We start from the raw sequence: 18,224 nt of genomic DNA on the forward strand, positions 1-18,224 counted from the left end.
TATTAATAATGCATTGTCATTCAAGATGATATCATTGTTCCTTGGTCAATTATAATGATTGCTGATATTTATTTGTATTTATTAAATGATAGATCCTACTCTAAGTTATTCTCTGTACCCACTGATTCAGTCCCTCACAACAATCTTATGAAGCATTTAGTACCACTATGTTGTATCTGAACAAAAGATGCCATCAAGTGTTTGTGCTACTAGAGAAAAAAAGCTACGATCAAACTATTATATAAAGCTTTCTTAACACCAGAATTGACACATTAAAAGAGTCAATTTTTTAATTATTGGAAATAAATTTTAATACACTCATGTATAAATAAAAATATAAAGCAAGTAAAATAAATTGGCATCCAACCCCATTACTTCATGGCAATAGAAGGGGAAAAGGTGGAAGTAGTGACAGATTTCCTCTTCCTGGGCTCCAAAATCACTGCAGATGGTGACTGCAGCCATGAAATCAGAGGACTATTGTTTCTTGACAGGAAAGTGATGACAAACCTAGACAGTGTGTTGAAAAGCAGAGACAGTACTCTGCCGACAAAGGTCTGTATATCAAGGCTATGGTCTTCCCAGTGGTCACGTATGATTGTGAAAGCTAAACCATAAAGAAGGCAGAACGCCAAAGAATTTTTGATGCCTTTGAACTGCAGTACTAGAGAAGACTTCTGAAAGTCCCTTGGACAGCAAGGAGATCAAACCAGTCAATCTTAAGGGAGATCAACCCTGAATATTCACTGGAAGGACAGAGGCTGAAGCTGAAGCTCCAGTGTTTTGGTCATCTGATGCAAACAGATGACATTGGAAAAGTCCCAATGCTGGGGAAAGATTGAGGGCAGAAGGAGAAGAGGGCATCGGATGATGAGATGGCTGGATGGCATCACCAATGCAATGAACATGAACTTGGGCAAACTCTGGGAGATGGTGAGGGACAGGGAGGCCTGGCATGCTGCAGTCCATGGAGTCATAAAGAGTCAAACACGGCTAGGCCACTGAACAGGAACAACAAAATAAATTGGATAAAATATTCCATCACTTCACATTTAAAATCTAACTCTTCTGAGTCACATTTCATCCAGAGACTTGCTGTTCATTTTTTCCCTAAATAACTCATACTTAGCCATGTAAAAGAAAATTATCCTCATAATAAACAACTTATTGATCCAGTCCTACTTTGAATACAACAAACTTCAGCAACACAAACACACACATTTGGCTGAAACTTTTAAAAGAAATTAGCAAAGGATAGACATTTTAATCCAATACTTCTGCTGAGTTTTCTGTTTTCATACAGATGTTTTAGTGCCTTACAGCTCTGACTTTTGTATATATGTGGATGCTGCTGCTGCTGCTAAGTCGCTTCAGTCGTGTCCGACTCTGTGTGACCCCATGGACAGCAGCCTACCAGGCTCCTCCATCCCTGGGATTCTCCAGGCAAGAACACTGGAGTGAGTTGCCATTTCCTTCTCCAATGCATCAAAGTGAAAAGTGAAAGTGAAGTCTCTCAGTCGTGTCCGAATCTTAGTGACCCCATGGACTGCAGCCTACCAGGCTCCTCCATCCATGGGATTTTCCAGGCAAGAGTACTGGAGTGGGTTGCCATTGCCTTCTCCAATATATGTGGATGAGATAGGAGCAATTCTTAAGGTGACAAATGTTGGCAAGTCCTGCCCTTTTCAACCCAAATCACACAACACTGCAACTTATATGCTTGACATATTCAAGGAACAGGGAAGAACTCCAGCTCAGAGTTCCCGTACACAATGGTATAATCAAATTAACAGAATCTGGGGAGCTTACCCAATTTGTCAATGAGCTGAGAACACCAGACAGGTTAAGCCACAAAGATATGTTTTCCAAAGGAGGTGACATTCTCCTGTATACTAAGGACAGCATTCAGTCTCACCCTAGACTCATCATAGCTATTTTCATAGTAACTAGTCCTACCAGCGGAGAAGGCAATGGCACCCCACTCCAGTACTCTTGCCTGGAAAATTCCATGGACGGAGGAGCTTAGTAGGCTGCAGTCTATGGGGTCGCTAGGGGTCGGTCACGACTGAGCGGCTTCACTTTCACTTTTCACTTTCATGCATTGGAGAAGGAAATGGCAGCCCACTCCAGTATTCTTGCCTGGAGAATCCCAGGGACGGGGGAGCCCAGTGGGCTGCCGTCTATGGGGTCGCACAGAGTCGGACACGACTGAAGCGACTTAGCAGCAGCAGCAGCAGTCCTACCAGAAAAAAGATATCTCCCTCCCCCCCAAAAAATGTCTGAGGTCTTGTGGAGAGTTTCTGTGATTTAAATTATGACTAGAACTCCTAGGTATAAAAATTTATGATGAGTTTCTTCTAGTTTTAAAGAAAAAAATTATCACTAATACTGCTTGTATGAAAATACTAGCAAATTCAAATCAATGAATACTCTGACGTTGGCAATCTCATTTTTTGTTTTCCCACAAGTAGAATTTGAATATATTTTTCAACAATTTAATTAATTTTTGTAAAATAAAAAAGAGGAAGAGGGCTGGAGGAATGGAAGTAGATAGAGCAGTGACTAAGAAGAGAGTGTAAGTGCCCCTGGAGGCATCCTAATTCAACTTAGAAAAGGCTGTCCTGGCTCAAAATACATATACACATGCACCCAAACATATAGACATTTATAAAGAGATGTATACAGATCTGTGAGCTGCCAATTTTCAACCCTTGATATAAAGAAAAGGCTGGAATCAGACCTTTTTTTCAAATTGAGGCATAGTTGCTTTACAGTATTATGTTGTGTGCTGTGTGCTAAGTTGTTACAGTCATGTCTGACTCTGTGCAACCCTATGAACTGTAGCCTGCCAGGCTCCTCTGTCCATGGGATTCTCCAGGCAAGAACACTGGAGTAGATTGCCATTCCCTTCTCCAGGGGATCTTTCTGACCCAGGGATCAAACCGGCATGTCTTACCTCTAACCTGCATTGGCGGGAGGGTTCTTTACCACTAGCGCCACCTGGGAAGCCCATAGTTTTGTGTTAGTTTCTGCTATACAACAAAGTGAATCAGTTATATGTATACATATATCCCCTCCCTCTTGAGCCTCCCTCTCACTCCCCATCCTAGCCTTCTAGGTCATCACATAGCACCAAGTTGAGTTCCCTGGGCTATACAGCAGCTTCCCACTAGTTATTTATTTTATACATGGTAATGTGTATATGTCCATCCCAATTTCCCCCCACCCCTACATTCACACATCCATTCTCTACATCTGCATCTAGAATGGAATCTGATCTTCATGAATGATTGGGTACAGAAGGCAAAAGAGAAGAAAGGATTCAGGGTGACTCCAAGGTTTCTGTCCTGAGTAACAGGGTGATGGGGGAGACTTGGTGACAGTTATTGGAGAAGGCAATGGCAACCCACTCCAGTACTCTTGACTGGAAAATTCCATGGACAGAGGAGCCTGGTAGGCTGCAGTCCATGGGGTCGCTAAGAGTCGGGCACAACTGAGCGATTTCACTTTCACTTTTCACTTTGATGCATTAGAGAAGGAAATGGCAACCCACTCCAGTGTTCTTCCCTGGAGAATACCAGGGACAGGGGAGCCTGGTGGGCTGCCGACTATGGGGTCACACAGAGTCGGACACGACTGAAGCGACTTAGCAGTAGCAGCAGCAGTGGGAAAGATTAGAACTTCAATTTAGTTGTCTTTTCAATGGAAGATTAAAGATCACTCCATGGAAATTGCTAACAGGCATTTGGAAATGTAGGAGTCAAGCTCAGGAATTCATGTCTATAACATTTCATTAATATTAAAATTTAAAATACAAGGCTCTACTATATTAAAAAGTATTTTGATCCATCCTGTAAAGTGAGAGAATTAACACCTACCTCTTTTTATCTCAGTAGGGTATTATAAAAATACAGAGAATGCTACTTGTGAAATATTCTGCATCATTAGAAAGAAGTAGTCTATAAGTTCTAGGCACTATTAATAAAAAACTTAACTTCCTGAAACATTATTCAGTGTTGGAGTCCTTTAATGGACCGGAACCTGGTGGTACGGAGTTGATGATAAGAAAGTAAAAGAAAGAAAGAAAGAAGCTGATATTCTCTGGTTTACGCAGAATACCAATAGGGCCTCTTTGCTCCAGAGAACTAGCCTGAAGGAGAGAGAGAGAGAGAGATGAAGAAAGACACGGGGACCCAAGCTCTGATGGAACAAGGATGTTTTATTCAACATAGTGTGGGTATATATACTGTCTTACAAGGTAGCTTTCTCAGTAAAGATAAGGATCAAAAATCTTACAAATTACCAAGGAAACATCAGGCTAGAATTCACCTCAAAGAGAGAGTGTCGTAAATAATCACTTTCCCTATCAGAAACGAAGAGGGTCGTAAATAGTTACTTTTCACCATATGGAAAAGCTAAGGAAGGAAATGCATGCATTCCTCAGTCCTGGGAGGGCTTGCCGGCTCCTCTCCCCCTGCATACAGGAGCTAATAAGGAACAGAGGATTTATGCAAGACAGAAAACAGCACACAGGAAGCCTCCTGTTAAATGCTCCTTAACAATTCAGGAGTCCTTAAAGGAGCCACCCCTCCTTCTAGAGTCACCCTCTCACTCAGGAGCGATTAGCCTCTTCCTCCTGGGTTCTCTCGTAGAACCTCATTTGTATCTCCTTTAAGTATATCAAATGTTCTCCCGCATGCTATAGTAATCGGGGTCCTAATCTCCACCAGAAAAAGGAGAATGCCATAAGCTCCATGGGGGCCCTACAGTGTGGTTTTTCTACATAACTTCTAAGTTCCTAACAAGTACAATAAGCTCTAAACAGTGTTTCTGAGTTGAATTTACAAGTGAATCATTACAATAAAAAATAGTCCTGAGCTATTATCCAAAGAAGCATCTTTATTTGTAGATAAAGTATGTTATTTGTCATCCAAATAGAGTATAAGCTTATCCAGGACAAGGATGTTATCTTTTTCCAAAGTACAATGTAAGGCATTCAACCCAGGTTTGTTGAGAAAATAAATGAATGAACGCAATTTTGGAAGCACACTAAACTTTCATCAATAACCTTAAATCAAACCCAAACATTTAGCAGTTAATCTTTATGCAACACAAACATTTAAACAGGATATAAAGCAGAATTGAAGCTCTAAGCCAAGTGAGAAGTCTTAGTAGAAAAAGAATTTTCAGTTAGCTGATATAAGGAATGAAAGACCATTTGGTGATAACCCAGCAGCTAAGAGTGATTTCAAGAGAAGGTTACTAGTTAATCAACCTTTGACATTCAGTCATTAAAAAAAAAAAAAAAAATCACTAAATGACGGATATGTATAGTCTAGAACTGTGTTTCTTAACCTTTTTTCTTTTCTTTATTGCCTCCCTCCCTGAGGCTTTTTAGACATTTTTGTCGTCTTCTGTGATGTTTTAATACTTCAGATATACTGTGTATATGTTTACATATACTAGTTCTTTATCTATTAAAAAAGTAAGATTTTTTTCACTCCCTAAGAAATTATTTTCTTAATTTTCTAATAATACTCATGTTGAGAATACATGGTTTTCTATATTCTAAAATAGGTTTTTCTCCAAATAGTTTCCAAAAATGTGTTCTCAAGAGTCTGAGAAGCTATTTTTCTTTAAGAAGGATTCATTATCAAGTTCAGGCAATACTGGTCCACATCAACACAAGTAACACTATTCATGTCTTTTGTATGAAGTTGTCTCTCCACTGAGTCCTTTATGTTGACCATTGTTTCCAAATGTTTGTCCCACAGCAGATCAAACTCCCGTCAATAAGGTGTATTGCTCATTTCTTAATGAGCATCTGCTCCATCATAATAGACAAGTGCAGTAATAACAGTGGCACCATATTATTAGAGGTCATGTAGTCCAAATACATTCTTTCACTGTTAAAGAAACTGACATGGAAATATTGTGTATGTTTCATGCCAGGGACCATCAGCTTCAATGGTTGGGATTTTTTGTTTGTTTTATTTTGTTCCTACCATATTATATTTTTTAAACAATTAAAGGTTAGGTCCTTTTCAATACAACCAAAATTATGTGAACCTGGCCTGTGTCAAGCTGCTTATAAACTGTAATACAAGTAGAAAATTTTTTTTTTACAACTTATTAGAAATTGCATTGGGATTACTTCTTGAATAAAGATGGTTCAACTATATGGACCAATGGACAGTTTCCTTTATAAATAATTTTTAAAGGAAGCAAAGGTAGTGGAATGTGAAAATTGAAATATTGAGGAATATAATATTAGGTTCTTGAATATGCTTTAAACAAGAAAACACTACCCTTATTGTCACTCAAAAACTGAGATGCGTTCTGTTTGTTAAATGAAAATAGAAAAGAACATAACTGAAGATTATTTTTCCAGTTTTATTGTTTCAAGTTTTTGTCAGAATTACAATATTGTAACTTAAATTTAAGAAACTTATCTCTAATAATTCAAAATCAACAGTTAGTCCTAGTTCAACTGGCACTATGAAGAGAAGCAATTCCTAAGACCAAAGGATGGTAAGACCCTGAGCTCACCTCCTCTCATGGGCACAGCAAAACCCTCATTATCTGCAGAAGAACCATCTGTGAAAAAGACTGGAACCTACCAGGAAAGACCATCTACAACTAAAGTCAGAAAGAAGTAACTACAACAAGAAGGGAAGTAACAGCAGAGACTTCATATAATCAAGACCCATAACCCCAGGGGATGACCCACAAATGGGAGAACAACTGCAATTGCAGAGATTCTCCTAAAGTGACCAAGGGGTCCAAGCCACACATCAGGCTCCTCAATCCGGGAATCCTGTAGCAAGAAGACAAGTTCCAAGAACACTGGTCTTTGAAAGCCATCAGAGCTTACTTTCAGGAGTCCCAGAGGGCGGTGGGAAATAAAGACTCCACTCTTAAGCAGTGCATGCAAAACCTTTCCTGCTCAGGAACCCGGGGCAGAAGGAGTAATTTAAAAGGAACCTGGATTAGTCTCACCTGCTGATCTTAGAGAACCTCCTGAAGAGGCAGGAGGCAGCTAGAGCTCACTCTGGGGATGTAGACATGGGGGCAGCCATTCTGGGAGCTCATTCTACCAAGCAGACCCTGGTGCTGGCAAATGCTATTTTGGACTTGGAAGCAACCTAAGTGTCCATTGACAGAGGAATGGATAAAGAAGATGCGGTACATATATACAATGGAATACTTCTCCACCATAAAAAAGAAGGAAATTTACCATTAGCAACAAAATGGATGGTCCTTGAGGGTATTATGCTTAGTGAAATAAGTCAAAAAAAGACAAATACTATATGTTTTCACTTATATATGGAGTCTAAAAAATAAAACATATTACCAAATATAACAAAACAAAAAGACTCACATGTATAGAAACCAAGCTAGTGGTTACCAGTGGGGAGAAGGAAGGGGGCAGGGATTAAGAGCTACAAACTACTGTGAATAAAATAAATGAGCTACATCACAGGGAATATAGCCAATATTTTCTAATAACTATAAATGCAATATAGTCTATAAATATTTTGTATGTCTATGTTGTATACCTGAAAGTAATATAATGTTGTAGATCAGCTGTAACTTAATAAACCACTAATTAATTAAAATAAAATAAAAATATCTCTCAAACAAAAATCTCTTTAAAAAATTTTAAATGATATGAATACAAAAGTGACATTATGAAGCAAAGTGTTTCCTGAAAGCTGGTCTTAAAGTAAATAGAGTTTATAATTGTTCATACTGTTGTTAAAAGTAAAGAAAAAAACTTTAAAACCCAAAATTTACATTTATTTCAGGTCACTCAAACGGAACTTAATAAGAAAGCTTCCTCCTAATGTCTTCAAAAAGTACCATGGTCTTCAGACTCTGTAAGAAAAAATTTTAATTCTTAGTATTAAATTGACTAATGTTTTTTGGCATCTGTTTCTTCCTACTTCTGCAGAGACCAACACTACACCTCTGCTTAAGTCTAACCACTCTTTGGGGAAGTATTTAACTGTTAGCTGGAGACTACCAGGTAACATTGTTTTTCTGACTGCTTCTAGAAGCCACCTTAGCAAACTCTCAGATACCTATCCCCAAAGAAACCAAAGCATGTGTACTGTGAATTCTCTTACCACCCTCCCCCAAGTGAAGACACTCAAGAGACTTTGCTCTCTGCACCTCAACGTCAATCTTAGAGAAAGAGGTTAGTACCCTTTACCAGGCCTGCCCTCATGATTAGATAGGGAAATTTTTCTTCCATATGTTTGCAAATCCAGTCTCTACCTAAGATAGCAAGTTGTTGTGGTTTGAAACCTCCAAGCATGTTGTTTTGTAGAATTAATTCCATGTTCACATCTACCTCACTGAGTTTTATCTGACCTGCTGGCTTCCTGTCAATCTAAGATTACCTACGTACTCTCAAAATCTGTAATGGGTTTACATGTGTTCCCCTTCCCATGTAAACCCATGGCTGATTCTTGTCAATGTATGGCAAAAACTATTACAATATTGTAAGTAATTAGCCCCCAACTAAAATAAATAAATTTATAAAAAAATAAAATAAAATAAAATAAAATGCAATTGTTAAGCAAAAAAAAAAAAAAAAAAATCTGTAATGGCTCTGGTGATGGTTGCCTGTTATTTAGGTCAGTTTTGTGGCTTAATTATATTGCCATAGGCTTAAACTGCTGGGTTTAAGTATTCTATGCCTGAATTACACTATGTAGAAAACATCTCAGAGTTCCTGGTTTCATTTTCACATCTACATTGGTTTTGGGTTTGTGTTTACACCATAGAACCCTGGTACATAGATATCATCTATCGGTACTTTTTCTTTAAGATAATAGAAATAGAACAGAATCAGAAGAAAAATTATCCATTTTGTTTGATGAAATGTTCTCAAAGCTCAGATTATCTAAAGAAAAAGATTTCACATCAGAAAACTGAATTCCAACAAAAGACTTTTCAGAACTATATTCTAGATATTAATCAATCAAGAGAGAAGAGGTTTTCGAGTTTAAGCCTGATACACAAACTTGAAGAGGACACTTTCTTCCTGTTTCCTGATCTCTGGAGTAGGAAGAATTTTTCTGATCTGGAGCACCATCTTGTGTTCACATGGTTTAAAAGGAGTCAGGGCTTCAACTCTCAATATCAGAATTCAGTATGTTGGCATTTTTATACAATGAACTTTAATTCTTGAACAAGCAATTTGTTCCAAGTAATAGATCAAAATTGCTTAATTACCAAAAAAATTGTAATTGGTGGCTAGAGATATACTTTGATTCCACCTCCAGGCAATATATGGCTTGCCAGGTGGTGCTAGTGGTAATGAACCCAGACTGTCAATGCAAGAGACGTGAGAGACATAGGTTCAATCCTTGGGTCAGGAAGATCCCCTGGAGGAGGACATGGCAACCCACTCCAGTATTCTTGCCTGGAGAATCCCATGGACAGAGGAGCTTTGTGGGCTACAGTCCATTGGGTCACAAGGAGTCAGACTCAACTGAAGCGACTTAGCATGCACTCACACCAGGACAATGGTGACCCGCATCAGAAGAAGGAAAGAAGTCAGGCTTAAAATCCTTACTTCCTCCTTGCTACAACCTGGGGCCGCTGCTTATGAATGTGTGGAGCTTAACTGGGTACACGGGATGCAAGGGCTTGTGGTCCAGGTTCTGTTTCCTGACTTCCTGTTAATTCCAGGCCCAACCTTCAGCATGACTTCAGTGAACTCTGCAGCCAGCATCCTTGCTTGGCCTTCCAAGCTCATGTATAGTCTTCTAGACCTGATTTTTTTGTATTTCTGTTTTTCTCTTTTGTGGTATGTACATTTGATACATTTTCTCAAACACTTTTTGGAGCAAAACTTCGGTGTCAAATAAATACGATTCAAGTTGACTTGCTTGGCCAATCTATGATGAACGTGGCATATGGTTTGGGGTCTTAGTAATGTCACAGCCTTGTAGTTTTGCCAGGGTTGTGCTGAATACTATCAAGTTTATAGAATTACAGCAGGAAATATCAGAATGTTAAAAAGGCTTCTAGGCCTCTTTGATTAGTAAGTATCTTGCTAGGCCCTAAAACTGAAGTTTCACTCATTGAAAATTCAACTGTTAAATTTTAGGCATCATATGTCTAAATTTACAACTAGAAGCTCTAAATATACCAGCCCAGTAATTTATGAACTTAATCAAGAAACAAAATTACATATATCCAGCTTCACTATTTTGTCATGTTTACCTTTTTTAATTTTTAAGAATTCTTGACATTTCCTCTTTCTTTTTTAATTTTTTTTCAAAAAATGTATTGAACTATAGTACAATGTTGTGTTAGTTTCAGGTGTACAGCAAAATGATTCAATTATATATATATATGTAAACATATATACTCTTTTTTTACATTCTCTTCCTTTATAGGTTATTACAAGATGTTGTGGTAACATACACAGGACATAAAATGTACCACCTTAACCATTTTTAAGTGTACATTCAGAGGCATTAAGCACACCCGCATTTTTGCACCACCATCACCACCATCCATTTATAAAACTCTTTTCATTCTTGCAAAACTGAAACTCCTTTTCCTCATGTGTTCCCTTTAATAATCATTTTCACAGGTGCCTGCAAAACCATAAGATCAGATCCATATCTGTCTATGCTTTCCGAGGACTGTACAGTCTTACTAAACTGTAAGTACCAGGGCCAATTAGTCTTCCCATTCTGTGGTGGCCTGTGGACCCAACCCATCCCACTGCACATGGCCCTGCCGCCCATGACGGCGTTCAGGGCATGTACAGACAGCAGACGTTGCTGCAGAGCATTGGGGCCAAAGGTGTGGGACCCTGAGTCACATATGCTGCACCACTCACTGGGGTGTCAACTTGAGAACTTATTTTCCTTTCTACGCATCAACTCCCTCTACCGTAAAACTGAAAACTACAACAGTACCTACCTCAGGGTTGTTGCGAGGAATGATGAGAAAAATCAGAAGAATTAGGCACACAATATGCATCAGCCATAGTGATGGGAATGAGGACTGAATGAACTTTATCAACCTGAGAAAACCTAGTGATAGCTAAATTTATGAAGGAGAAAACCCAAAGTCGTGCTTTTCCCACTAATTCTCCTTGTACAAATATATAAAGCATGATAAGTTTGAAAGAACAAAGTTTTTTTAAAAAAATTATGGTAAAATATATATAGGAAAGTTGCCATTTGAGTCATTTCTAAGGATATAGTTCAGTGGCATTCAGTACATTCACACTATTATTCAACTATCCATCTCCAGAACTTTTCAACTTCCCAACTAAGACTCCACATCCATTAAACACTAACTCTCCAAGCCCCTCTTCCAGCCTCTTGCAAATACCATTTGACATTCTGTCCCTATGAATCTGACTACTCTAGGGACCTCACAGAAGTAGAAACAGGTAATATTTTCCCTTTTGTGTCAGGCTTATTTCATAACATCTTAGTCTTAGCATTATGCCTTCAAGTTTCATCCATGTAATATATATCACAATTTCATTCCTGAATGTAACGATAATAAGGCTGGATAATATTCCATTCTGTGTATCACATTTTTTATTTATTGACTTTGATAGATGGACACTGAGATCATTTCCACCTTTCAGCTGTTGTGAATAATGTTGCTATGGACATTGATGTACAAATATTTCTTTGAGCCCTTGATTCCATTCTCTTGGGTGAATGCCCAGAACTGGAATTTCTGGGTTATATGGCAATTCTACATTTGATTTTCTGAGGATCCACCTCATTGTTTTCCACAGCATCTGCACCATTTTACATTCTCATCATCAATGCACAGCTTCCAATTCTTCTACATCCTCATCAACTCTTGCTATTTTCTGGGATTTTGTTGTTGTTTTGAGCTGTGTAGTTTTTAATAACAGCCATCCTTACGGGTGTAAAGTGGTATCTCACTGTAGTTAAGAGCACAGCTTTTTAAAATAGTCCTTCTCAGAGTTCCATTTCATTGCATTCTACCAAGCAGCTGACTCCCAGGAGTTATTGAAGGGAATTATGACCCAAAATCACATAAATAAATGTTTCCTGTATTTCTATTTCTGGCCCCTTGCTTTCTATTCTATCCCATTTTTTAATTCTTAACCTAAGAAAGTGGTCAGATTCCTCACTGGTGGTATCAGAGTTTGGGGTTGAGTCAAGAAGGCCACCCAATCACTTAGTTGCAAAATGGAAGAGAGTCACTGGACTTCCAAAGTCTTAACAGTAACCCCTGTAGCCGTGTCCTCTTCCCCTCCGTCCCAACCCTGCTCTTGCGTGTCATAGCAAATTACCCGAAGTCAGTACTGGACTCACCCTTATCCTATTTCTGACTACCTTTCTTTACAATCTGTCATGAATCTATTCAAAACTTTTAAACATATCTGCTTGGTATAATGTTCAATGGATATGGAGGGGGCTCTTGAAAGATACTGGAGAGTAAATGCAAGAGTGTCTTCCATCCGCTCCTTGGCTTCTTCCTGCCACTAGAATACCGTCTGCGTGTAAAAATGTCACACGGTCCTGGGTTTTCATGGATCACCACCAGATTCTGCTCGTCACTCATCCATATTCATTACCCTTCAGAGTGTGCTGGTTCTTCAGCTAGACATTCTAGAGGGCGATACAGAGAATGAGAAGTCAGACCTGCTGGCTTTCAGCACGTTACACTCTGGTATTTCAGATAGAACCGCGTGCTTCCCCTGGGGAGAGGCACCCTTGCTTTCCAGAAGCTTACAGTCTATGTTGGGGAAACAATGCCCACATATACATCACAGTTAGAGAATGGCGAGGGATTTACTTTCTTAGGACCCAAACTTGTGTTGTTCAGACCACAGCGGCTATGATGGTTGTCTGAAAGCAGTGATCATTTCAGGCCCAGAGCAGTGGATGAGGACTGAAGAGGACTGGGTGAAACAGACAGCACAGGGCTTTGGGGGTGGGGATGGACCAAATACATTTACTTGGGGGACTTCCAGTGACTCTTAAGGGAGCCTCTGAAATACTTTCCATCTTCCCATGCCCAACTGGGGCTCCAGGCTTGCAAGGGAAGGAAAGAAGTGGCTAGAATGTGGGGATGTTATCCCATGCTACTCCCAAGCAAAAGTCAGATCTGCAGGGTGGAGGGGGGAAAGGAAATTCTCGACAGGAGAGATTTCATAGGATATCAGCTCCCTGATCTGTCAGAGTGGAGAAAAGAAGAGAAATCAGTGCAGTTCACATATCAGAAGAAGTGGAATTGGGTTTTCCTGGTGGCTCAGACGACAAAGAATCTGCCTACAATTAAGGAGACACAGGAAGTCTGGGTTGGGAAGAGACCCTGGAGAAGGGAATGACTACCCACTCCAATATTATTACCTGGAGAATTCCAAGGACAGAGGAGCCTGGAGGGCTACAGTCCATGGGGGTCACAAAGAGTCGGACACCACTGAATGACTGACAACGTAACACACACAACTGCCCAATTTGTCAGAGTGAAGAGAGAGTCAATGTGGTCCATGTATCAGTAGAAATGGAATTGAATGAACACTTGCATAGGAATCACAGGCAGTGAGGAAACAGAGGAGACAAGAAATTGATGTGGGAAGTTGAACAGAGACATGGTCCTGACAATATGCACCAAGCACTTCTGACACGCCTGGCCTCAAATGCTCAACAACCCAATGAATTAGGTCCTGATGTTATTTCCACTTCAGAATTGGGGAAAATGAGGATTTCAAAAGTTGTTTGCTTCAGGCCACACTGTTAACAAGCAGCAGAGCTAGGAACCAAACTGTCTGACAGCAGATTCAGAGCAGAATTGCTGAGCCAGAGAAATTGATACAGAAATAAACATGTAAGACAGTTTCTCTGCCATTTTAAGCCAAAATGGAAGGAGAGGAATTTTGCACACATTTCAGTCCTGGACTCTTGCTACCACTGGCAAGCTTAGGTATTTTGAGAGTTTCACCTCCACTTTCCCAAATCAAAAGGACAAAGTTAAATGGAATTAGATTAAATTAGTTTGATTAGATTAAACTAATTTGATTAGATTAATTAGTTAAATGGAATTAGATTTTTGCAAATATTTCCCTTTATTTATTTATTCTGTTGGGTTATGTGTGTTTGTGTGTGTGTGTCTAGAAGTTTTCTTCAGGGGAAAAAAAAAACACATAAAGACTCTAAGGCCTCTATAAAAGAAGAGAGGTGATTTTTTTTTAATGTTTTTTATATTGAGGTTAAAGTTACAAAATATAAAACATACAATTTAATCATATTTAATTGTACAGTTCAGTGGCACTAAATACATTCACATTGTTGTGCATTCTCACCATCATCCATATCCCTAATTTTTCACCTTCCTAAACTGAGACCCTGGCCCCATTAAACACTAACTCGCCATTCCCCTCCCCACCCCTCACCCCTGGCCCTTGGCATCTACCAGTATACTTTCTGACTCTATGAACTGACTATTCGAGCTTGATTCCACTTATACAAGAGGTGATTCTGAAAGTTATTAAAAGCCGGTGTTTGCTCTTGCAAAAAAAAGAAAAAAGAAAAACGCATAAGCAATCAGTACAACAGAAGGAAGAGAGCATTCACTCTGCAGAAGAGTGAGAAGTCAAGTCTCCTCAGAGTACAGTGGGTCAGACTCCCCGCAGCTGCTCAGTGTCTTTTCTCCAGACCCGGTCCCTGCCCGCCCCCCCGGGACGTCTCCTCTGTCCCCTCTCAGCCTCTTCACAGTGACCCCTCAACTTGTCACCCTCACACCTCTTGCCTTTGCATAAGTCATTTCCTCTGTCTGGGACTCACTCCCACGCATACTTTGTAGATGACACACCCTCATCCAAATCTCTTCTCGGTTGAGCCTCTTTCCATTAGGACTCACTGTCCCCTTTCCCCTCCAAACTCCACAGCCCCAACCAGCAGTCAGCGTCTTCTCTGCTGGAAAGTCAGAGTGACTGTATGTTCTAGCTCTTTCCCTTCGCTGCTGTACTGTTCACCTGCTCAGATGTTATCTTCCTCAGAGAAAGGGATTAGAGACCAGCACACTGTCAAAACAATCTGACAAATAGATGAATAGATAGATTGATTGACTGACTGGTTGACGGTTGATTGATACTCGAGAAATTAAAAACTGGATATGAAAAGGTAAATGATAAAGAACTTAAAGAGTTCCAAAGGCAGGAAAATGGCCTGATGAGAACAGCATATAAGAAACTTTAAGATGAATGACTATTGTTCCTCCTGTCCTCACTGTAAGATATCAAGAAGATAACAGATTTACTGTTATCATTTCTCTGTTTTCAGGTATCTCAGTCATAACAGAATAACCCTCTTGAAGCCTGGTGTTTTTGAAGATCTCCACAGACTAGAATGGCTGTATGTTTCATTTCTGTGGCATATTATGGTATTAGTCTTTATGTTGGAAAAATATATAAAATGAATCCATTTTTTCTTCTGGCTGGCAGGATAATTGAAGATAATCACCTCAATCGAATTTCCCCACTAACATTTTATGGACTAAATTCTCTTATCCTCCTGTAAGTACTAAAAATTTAAGCAAATATTTCAACTGAAGGAAAATACATGAATAAAAATGATGACTTTGAGTTTAATAGCATTTTATTTGGAATTAGAACCTGAAAAAGACCTTTCCAACTAAAAACCATCTCCTAGTCCTATTCTATGAGGCTATTCTATAGTCGTAACAATTTTATAAGATCTTCTGTCTTCTAGAATGTCAGCCCATCGAAACTGAACTCAGCCTCACAGTCATGTTGCATTCCAATATTCTTAAGCACACTAGTACTATGCTATAGAGTAAGTCCCCTACATACAAACCTTCAAGCTGTGAACTTTTAAAGATGTGAACATGCGTTCCGTCAACATCAGACGTGAGTGACATTGCAGCTTGTCCTCCATTTCCTGTTGCTGATAATCCTTCAGCTCTACCATCTCCCACCTTCTTTCCCTCCTCCAGACAGTAACTCTTCTTCCCTGTTCAATGCCAGCCTCTGTACGCCAGCTGTAGTACTACACTACTATACTTTTCAAGGTACTACACTATAAGATCAAAAATGTTTTCTTTATCTTTTGTGTTTGTGATGTAGTATTTGTGTGAAAAGTATTATAAACCTATTACAGTACAGTACTATAGAGCTGATCGTGTTAGTTTTTGCCTAGGCTAACTTTGTTGGACCTACGAACAAATTGGACTTAAAGAACATGCTCTTGGAATGGAACTCATTCATATGTAAGGGACTTAGTATATTAATCTTGGTAAAGAAAAATAACGTTCATTGTAAATCACCTTCTTTTCACTACCCACAATTGAAGGGTACGGGTGTTTTCTTCAGTCTGCTGGTATTACTGCTTTTTCCATATGACAGATATCATTTGTCTAATTTTATTACTAACAAGCACTTAATTATAACAATACTTACCAAAAAATTAGAGTAAGAATGTATCTAACTTATTAGATGTTCACAGCTTCCTAAGAATAATGATAAACCCACATTTCATTTCAGTTGAAAAATGAAACAAAAATAGGACTCCTTTCTGATTCTCTTTTTCAGAGTACTGATGAATAACGTCCTTACCCGCTTGCCTGACAAATCTCTTTGTCAGTACATGCCCAGACTGCACTGGCTGTAAGTTGCTGTATCTTTCTTTTTTAATTTTTATTAAAATATAGTTGATTTAAAATGTGTTAGTTTCAGGTGTACAGCAAAGTAATTCAGCTATATATATGTGTGTGTATATACATATACATATACATTAGATTCTTTTCCATTATAGGTTATTACAAGTTATTGAGTATAGTTCCCTGTGCTATTCAGTAGGTCCTTGTTGGTTATCTATTTTATATATAGTACTGTGCATCTGTTAATTCCAAACATTAATTTATCCCTTCCTTCCCTGCTTTCTTCTGTGGTAACCATCAGTTTGTTTTCTATGTCTGTGAGTCTATTTCCGTTTTGTAAATAAGTTCATTTACATCATATTTTAGACTCCACACATAAGTGATATCATATGATATTTGTCTTTCTCTGTCTGACTTACTTCACTTAGTATGATAATCTCCAGGTCCATCCATGTTGCTGCAAATGGCATTATTTCATTCTTTTTTATGGCTGAGTAGTATTCCACTGTATATATGTACCACATATTCTTTATCCATTACTCTGTTGATGGACATTTATGTTGCTTCCATGTCGTGGCTGTTGTAAATAGTGCTGCTATGAACATTGGGGTGCATGTATCTTTTCAAATTAGAGTTTCTGCAGATATATGTCAGGAGTAGTGTTCCTGTATTATATGGTAGTTCAATTTTTAGTTTGTTGAGGAAGCTACATGCTGCTCTCCATAGTGGCTGTACCAATTTACATTCCCACCAACAGTGTAGGAAGGTTCCCTATATCTCTTCTTACAGAAGACAACTAACTTTTCTGTTTTTGCCCAGCTCATTTTGGATATCGGGCTTTTCTCAAATGGTACTTGTCAATATTGTGTCACAATTCCTCAAAAATTTTATCATGACTTTTATTAAACATTCCTATTATCTAAACTAACTCCCCTAAGCTTAGTTCACTTTGGAGCTCAGTCATGTCCAACTCTTTGTGACCCCATGGACTGCAGCACGCCAACCTACCTGTCCATCACCATCTCCAGAGCTTGCTCAAACTCATGTCCATTGAGTCAGTGATGCCATCCAACCATCTCATCCTCTGTCGTCCCTTCTCCTCCCACCTTCAATCTTTCCCAGCATCAGAGTCTGTTCCAGTGAGTCAGCTCTTCGCATCCAGTGGCCAAAGTATTGGAGTTTCAGCTTTAGCATCAGTCCTAACAATGAATATTCAGGACTTATTTCCTTTAGGATGGACTGGTTGGATCTTCTTACAGTCCAAGGGAATCTCAAGCGTCTTCTCCAACACCACAGTTCAAAAGCATCAATTCTTCTGTGCTCAGCTTTCTTTATAGTCCAACTCTCACATCCATACATGACTACTGGAAAAACCATAACTTTGACTAGATGGACTTTTGTTGGCAAAGTAATGTCTCTGCTTTTTAATGTGCTGTCCAGGTTGGTCATAGGTTTTTTTCCAAGGAGCAAGCATCTTTTAATTTCATGGCCGCAGTCACCATCTGCTGTGATTTTGGAGTCCCCCCAAATAAAGTCTCTCACTGTTTCCATTGTTTCACCATCTATTTGCCATGAAG

The 18,224-nt window shown here is 39.1% G+C and overlaps 1 protein-coding gene across 9 annotated transcripts in view; it reads left to right on the top strand.

The window, feature by feature from the left end:
• Positions 1-18,224, top strand: part of RXFP1 (relaxin family peptide receptor 1) — a 67,947-nt gene that overhangs the window by 9,677 nt on the left and 40,046 nt on the right. For all 9 annotated transcript variants that reach the window (XM_081541680.1, XM_081541683.1, XM_081541677.1 and 6 more), the window contains 5 exons: positions 7,809-7,880; positions 10,616-10,687; positions 15,312-15,383; positions 15,473-15,544; positions 16,580-16,654. In XM_081541680.1, coding sequence (XP_081397806.1) covers positions 7,809-7,880; positions 10,616-10,687; positions 15,312-15,383; positions 15,473-15,544; positions 16,580-16,654 — 363 coding nt within the window. The remainder of the gene's footprint in view (positions 1-7,808; positions 7,881-10,615; positions 10,688-15,311; positions 15,384-15,472; positions 15,545-16,579; positions 16,655-18,224) is intronic.

This window comes from Giraffa tippelskirchi, chromosome 11 (genome assembly GCF_054371585.1).
Source record: "Giraffa tippelskirchi isolate mGirTip1 chromosome 11, T2T-mGirTip1v1.2.pri, whole genome shotgun sequence".
NCBI lineage: Eukaryota > Metazoa > Chordata > Mammalia > Artiodactyla > Giraffidae > Giraffa > Giraffa tippelskirchi.